The 6,649-nt window shown below is 29.6% G+C and overlaps 1 protein-coding gene across 1 annotated transcript; it reads right to left on the minus strand.

The window, feature by feature from the left end:
* Window positions 1–1,889: 1,889 nt before the first annotated feature.
* gdnfb (glial cell derived neurotrophic factor b) lies at window positions 1,890–4,934 on the minus strand. The gene is made up of 2 exons (XM_051109460.1): window positions 4,736–4,934; window positions 1,890–2,512 (listed from the first exon to the last, which is right to left on the minus strand). The coding sequence occupies exons 1-2, from the start codon at window positions 4,932–4,934 to the stop codon at window positions 2,091–2,093; spliced, it is 621 nt and encodes a 206-aa protein (XP_050965417.1). The 3' UTR covers window positions 1,890–2,090.
* Window positions 4,935–6,649: the final 1,715 nt, after the last annotated feature.

Consider the following 6,649-nt stretch of genomic DNA (forward strand, 5'->3'; position numbering starts at 1 on the left):
ATTTTGAAAATGCCCATTTTGAGTGGAAGCAGAAACACGCTGTTTTCGTTCATGTCTCCTTAAATGCAAATGAGCTGTTGTTCCCCGCCCCCTTTTCCAGAATAGGGCTGTGCCTTTACAGCTGGTACCTCAGATACTCTGCAAAAAGTTGTCCTTTTTCACATTTTCTAGGTTGGTAGATGCACTGGAGACTTGATTTTGGCATTTAAACATGGAAAAAGTCTGATTTTTCATAACACTCATAATCACCTTTAAAGGAGAAGTCTACTTCTGAAACAAAGATTCACATATAATGTACTCAACCCCATGTCATCCAAGATCCAAGATGTCTTTCTTCAGTCGTAAAAGAAATTGTTTTTTGAGGAAAACATTTCTGCATTTTTTTTCCATATAATGGATTGATATAGTGCCCCAATTTTGAACTTCCAAAATGCAGTTTAAATGCAGCTTCAAGCGATCCTAAATGTGGTTGTAAACGATCCCAGTCGAGGAAGAAGGGTCTTATCTAGCGAAACGATCGGTTATTTTCATTTAAAAAATACAATTTAAATACTTTTTATTCTCAAACGCTCATCTTGCCTTTCTCTCCATGAACTCTGAGTATTGTGGCTCAAGACAGTTAAGGTATGTCAAAAAACTCCATTCGTATTTTCTCCCTCAACTTCAAAAATCATTTCAAAATCATCCTACATTGCTGCAGAAGTACCAAAAACAGTCCAGGCAGAGTAAGACAAGACGAGTGTATGGCATTAAAAAGTATATAAATTGTATTTTTAAAATGAAAATAACCAATCGTTTCGCTAGACAAGACCCTTCTTCCTCAGCTGGGATCGTTTGAAGCCGCATTTAAACTGCATTTTGGTAGTTTGGGGCACTATATCAGTCCATTATATGGAGAAAAATCCTGAAATGTTTTCCTCAAAAACAATTTCTTTACGACTGAAGAAAGAAAGACATGAACAGTGTTGGGGGTAACGCATTACAACGTAACGTTACGTAATATTATTACTTTTTCCAAGTAACTTGTGAAGTAACGCATAACTTTTTAATTGACAAGAAAATTATTTTTTTCAAATAAGAGAGTAATTTTTTTCAAATAAGTAACGCCAGTTACTTTTCCCCCCATTTATTGATTAAAAGCTCTCCTGTCCCCATGTTGAGAGACATCAGGAGTAAGATATTATTTTAGAATAAATGTGAATATGCATTAATTCATCTCACTAACAAAAAACAGATTCAGTATTCCTCAAAATGAATAAAGTGAACAGTGAAATTCAACGCAGAATATGACACAAACCTCAATAATTAAATATGTTAAATAATACAAATATCCTTTATGCATTTAATTACCATTTTATTACCCAATGTCTTTGCTGCCGACCTTCGATGATCCAGTTCAACCATACTAATAAGCAAAAATTACTCAAGATAATCTAACATTTGTTTTACTTTTTTTTTATATTGCTGAAGAGTTGATTTTTTTTTTTTTTCCTCCTGCAGTCTACTGTACAGACGTGAATTCACTTTTCTCAAAGCCTGAGGCTTTTGGTGTGAAAAGACTTTTACATTTGCCAAAAACAGAACTTTTTATATTAAAAACAAACAAGCAAGCCCTGCCCAGATTTAAAAAGTAACGCAAAAGTAAACTAACACATTACTTTCCATAAAAAGTAACTAAGTAATGTAATTTGTTACTTTTTTAGGGAGTAACTCAATATTGTAATGCATTACTTTTAAAGTAACTTTCCCCAACACTGGACATGAACATCTTGGATGACAAGGGGTGAGTAAATTATTTGTAAATTGTTGTTCTGCAAGTGGACTTCTCCTTTAATTGTACATATTAGTATCTAAAGGGTACATATTTGTACTTTTTAGCTTTTGTATCTTAGAATACTGCCACAGCTTTATCCTTTTTTCGTACCAGTTTTTGAACATCTTGCAACACTATTCTTGCAATTCCTTATCCTGTATCTTCTCTGAGAAATGTAGTCATGATGATTCCCTCGGCCGAGCCATGCTTACACATGTAATAACCTGAAATTGTTTCTATTGATTTTCTCATCTGGTGTCATTGTCACTGCAGCTGCTTAGACACAGCCACATTTCCGTGCCGAGTGCCTCGCCATGGTGTGGTATATCAGGTTGTCATCCAGAAACGACAGGTCGTCGTCGAACTCGACAGGTCGGCAGCAGGCGGTGGGAGGGGAGCTGCGCAGAATGTTTTTACCGTCGCCGGCGAGGCTGGTGAGGATTTTGTCATAGTTTGTGAGGGAGTTCATACACACGCCGCTGCAGTAGCTGAATATCAGCTCCTCCTGACTCCGGTAGCCCAGACCCAGATCAGACACTTTCAGCTGGACGTGTCTCAGTGCACATGCTCTTCCTTTTCCCTTCTCTCTCTCGTCACGGCCCGGTCTCTTTTTGTCCGTCTTGCTGCGGAGAAAACCTCTCCGTTTTGGAGATCTCTTGGATCTGTGGGTGAAGGCTGAGTGGGCTGTGGGAAAGCTGTCTGGATGACAGAGGAAAGAGAGGTTCCCACATTTGCACTACAGATATGACCTGATTTTAAGCAAAATGTTAAAACTTAAACCTGAATTTGGTAAGGTAAGGTAGTTTTATGTGGAAAAGTCTTGCATATATGGATGCTTTAAAAGGGTCATATCATGAAAACAATAACATTTTCTTTCACCTTTCACCAAAAAGCTATTTATTGATTCTAAATAGATAAACTCGAACTGCAGAAAACGTATATCAATATGAAATCTGTGATTTTGAAGGTGCCAATTGTAAATAGCACCTGTATTGTTGCTAATGATCCCAACATTAGAAACATGCATCTGAAGTTTATTTTTAACAATGACCGATCATTTCAATCTGAAACCGTTTGTATGGCACTTTTCAGCACAGAACATCATGTTATTAGCATTTTCACTGAAATAAACCTGAAACATAATATATTATGTGAAAAACTTAAAAAAAAAAAAAAAAAAACTAATTATGGTATTAAATATTAAAATTCTGAAATAAAATAATAAAAAATAAAAGTTGAAGTTGAAGTACTAAAAGCAGTAAAAATTACTAAAACTGAAATAAAAATATTTAAAGTTAAGTAAAAAAAAAAAAAAAAAAAAAAAAAAAAAAAAAAGTGAAAAAATATTCAAAGCACATAAAATTACGAAATTAAAACTGAATGAAAAATACAGCTAATATCAAATATAAAAAAATGAATAAAACATAAAATAAATAAATAAATAAATAAATAAATAATTACCAAAAAAAGCCTAATAAAATTGCCAAAAGCACAAAAACAAAAATTACGTCAACTGAAATAAGGCTAAACAGAAATATAAAAAGTCTAACCTAAAAAATAAAAATTACTACAAATATTAAAAGCACATAAAATTACAAACACTAAAATTGAAAGGAAAATACAGGTAAATAGAAAAATAAAATTGCCAAATAAAGGTAAATATAAAAAAGAATGAAAAACTAACCTAAAAAAAAGTAGAAAATGGTAGAAAAATTAAAAAAAGACTAAAAATATTAAAAGCATGTAAAATTACGAAAACTAAAACTGAAAGAAAAATACTAGCTACATAGAAATAAACTAATAAAATCACCAAAAGCACATAACAAAGTTACTCATGCTGAAATAAAGGTAAATAGAAATAGAAATAACTTAAAAACTAATTAAAAAAAAAAAAATTGCCAAAAGCCCAAAAACAAAATTACTCAAACTGAAATAAAGCTAAATATAACTAAAAAAAGAATATAAAACTATAAAGTAGAGAATAGTAGAAAAATAAAAAACTAATAAAAATATTAAAAGCGTATAAAATTACGAAATTAAAACTGAAAGAACAATACAGCTAAATAGAAAAATAAATTAATAAAATTACAAAAAGCACATAACAAAATTACTAAAACTGGAAAAAATGAGCCAAATAAAGAAATACAAAAGTAATAAAAATGACAAAAGCACATCAAATCCTAAATAGAAATAGAAAAGAATCAACAAATTTGACAAAACACAACAAAATTACTTGAACTAAAATAATAAATTATAGCTACAGTAAATTTAAAAAACGAATAAAAATGACAAAAGCACATAACAAAATTGCTAAAACTTACAGAAAAAAACTAATCAAACAACAAACACCCAACAAACTTATGAAAGCTTAAAGTAAAGTGAATTAAAACTGTAAATAAAAAAGTTCACAAAAAAAGACAGTTTCATTCTAAGAGTCAAAGAGGGTGGTCGTGTAAAACGAAACCATGCCTGTTTTTGCTGCAGGAAACCTTGGTTAGTGGATCTCTAGGAGAAAGTAGACTGATGATATGACCCTTTAAAGTGCGTTGTACATTGTGTTTTGACAGTATGTGAAGGTGGTAGTGTTTTGATGTGCCTTTATGAGAGGATGAGCAGACTGATCAAAGAGCCATAACATGATATAGTTTGCATTATTCTGACAGCTTTTAGCAACAATACTGCTTTTGTCCACAGGTACCAGATATAATACAGGTTCAAATGGCTGCGGCTTTCCGAGTTGTAAGCTCAGTTTGTAAGCTGAGAGAACTAGAGTAGTGTGTGTCTAGTGTCTCACCCAGGTACAATGGGTCACCTGAAACTTCTTTACTTAACCATCACAACAGTATCAGGTGTGTCTCGAAATCCGCTTTATCGTGTGACTTTTATATATTTAATAATAAGACTTGAATGGCTTCACCTGACCTGAGTGACTTCTTGGCTCCAGATGTTTGACGGTCCGAGCATCAGGCAGATGTTTGTATGGTTTTCTCTGTAGGTCCTGTAGTCTTTGATGGCACTGAGCATGTGGTTGTGAATGGTGAGAGTGTCCGCTTGGGTTCGGGACAGAGGACACGCAGCTCAGCATCAGTGCACACGCCAGCATCACACCCCAGATCTTCATCTTACTCTCTCCTCAGCTCACAGAGCCTGTGTTGCACAGCACAAACACACATTACAAACATTAAGGTGAATTACTCACTTTTGTTTGAGTCTTTAATCACTGTTTTACACTAAAGCCTTTATAAACCGTATTCATATCACAGTTTAGACAGTCTAGCTTTGTACCTCTTTTAAAAAATAATTGAAAATGCACATTCTGTTCTTGCTTTTTGTGTGGGTGTAGCATTTATTATTTATTTATTTTTTTACATTTACATTTCCTTAATTCACCTATGAGGCACTTTATTCAACTGTGAAAAAGGCATTTTATAAATTATATTTGTAATAATAATAATAAAAACAAATATTTAAGGTAATATAGCATTAATTATTATTATATTTATGTTACCCCAGAACAATTTAAATGTACATAAAAAAGATAAATACATCCTATTTTTTTTTTTTTATAATAACATAATAATAATACTGGGCTACTGTGATTTTTTTTTTTTTTTTTTTTTTTTTTTTTTTTTTTTTTTTTAAATACTAACTTTACAAATTATATTTGTAGTAATAATAACAATGGGGTACGTGAATACAATTTTTTTTACACAATTTACTTTTTAACAAACTTTACAAATTATATTTATAATAATAATAATAATAATAATAATAATAATAAAAACAAATATTTAAAGTAATATAACATTATTATTATTGTTATTAATAATCCCAGAACAATTCAAAAGAACATTTAAAAAACTGCCTTTATAAGTTGTAGTAGTTTTTAGCATGATAATAATAATAATAATGGACTAAAGGACTACAAATTTTACTTTTAAATTTTACTTTACTTTTTTTTTTTTTACAAACTATACAAATTATATTTATAATAATAATAATAATAATAATAATAATAACAAATATATAACGTAATATAGCATTAATAATAATAATAATAATAATAATATCCAAACAATTTATAAGTACATTTAAAAAAACTTGTATTATTAATAATAATAATAACAAATATAAATATTTAACATAATATAGAATTATTATCATAATCGTTGTTGTTTTTATTATTATCCTGGACAAAAAAAAAAACAACTTTTTTTTTTAAATTCTAGTTTTTTTAGTAGTAGCAGTAGTAGTAGTAATAACAATAATAATAATAATAATAATAATAATAATAATAATAATAATAATAATAATAATGGGCTACTGTGAAAAGGGCACTTTTTAAATTGCATGTTAAAATAATAATAACAACAATAATACAATAAATATGTAACTTAACATATCCTTATTTTATATTTTATTTTATATTTTACTTATTTACTACATTTCTTTATTATATTAATTCCTTTTTGTAATAATAATAATAATTATTATTATTATTATTATTATTATTATTATTATATAACCCCAGAACAATTTAAAAGATATAAAAATACACATCTAGTCATTTGCTACTAAGAAAAAGGCACTTTCTAAATTATATTTGTCATAATAATAACGGAAATATTAACAGTAATATAACTTCATATAGCACTATTACTATTATTGTTAAAACTATTTAAAATTAATTTGTAGTTTAAATATATATATATATACTATCCACTGGTACTGTGGAAAATGCACTTAATAATACCTATAGCTATATATAACATTAGTAGTAGCAGTAGTATTGGGCTATAGCCTATCGCTCAAATACAATTTAAAAGTGTAACTTTA

Source organism: Labeo rohita, chromosome 5, assembly GCF_022985175.1.
Source record: "Labeo rohita strain BAU-BD-2019 chromosome 5, IGBB_LRoh.1.0, whole genome shotgun sequence".
NCBI lineage: Eukaryota > Metazoa > Chordata > Actinopteri > Cypriniformes > Cyprinidae > Labeo > Labeo rohita.

Excerpts from the sequence above, each read along its gene's own strand:
- gdnfb (XM_051109460.1), bottom strand. The coding sequence starts at position 4,934 with ATGAAGATCTGGGGTGTGATGCTGGCGTGTGCACTGATGCTGAGCTGC. Across the intron at positions 2,513-4,735 it reads GGAGCCAAGAAGTCACTCAG|ACAGCTTTCCCACAGCCCAC; the intron begins GTCAGGTGAAGC and ends TCTGTCATCCAG.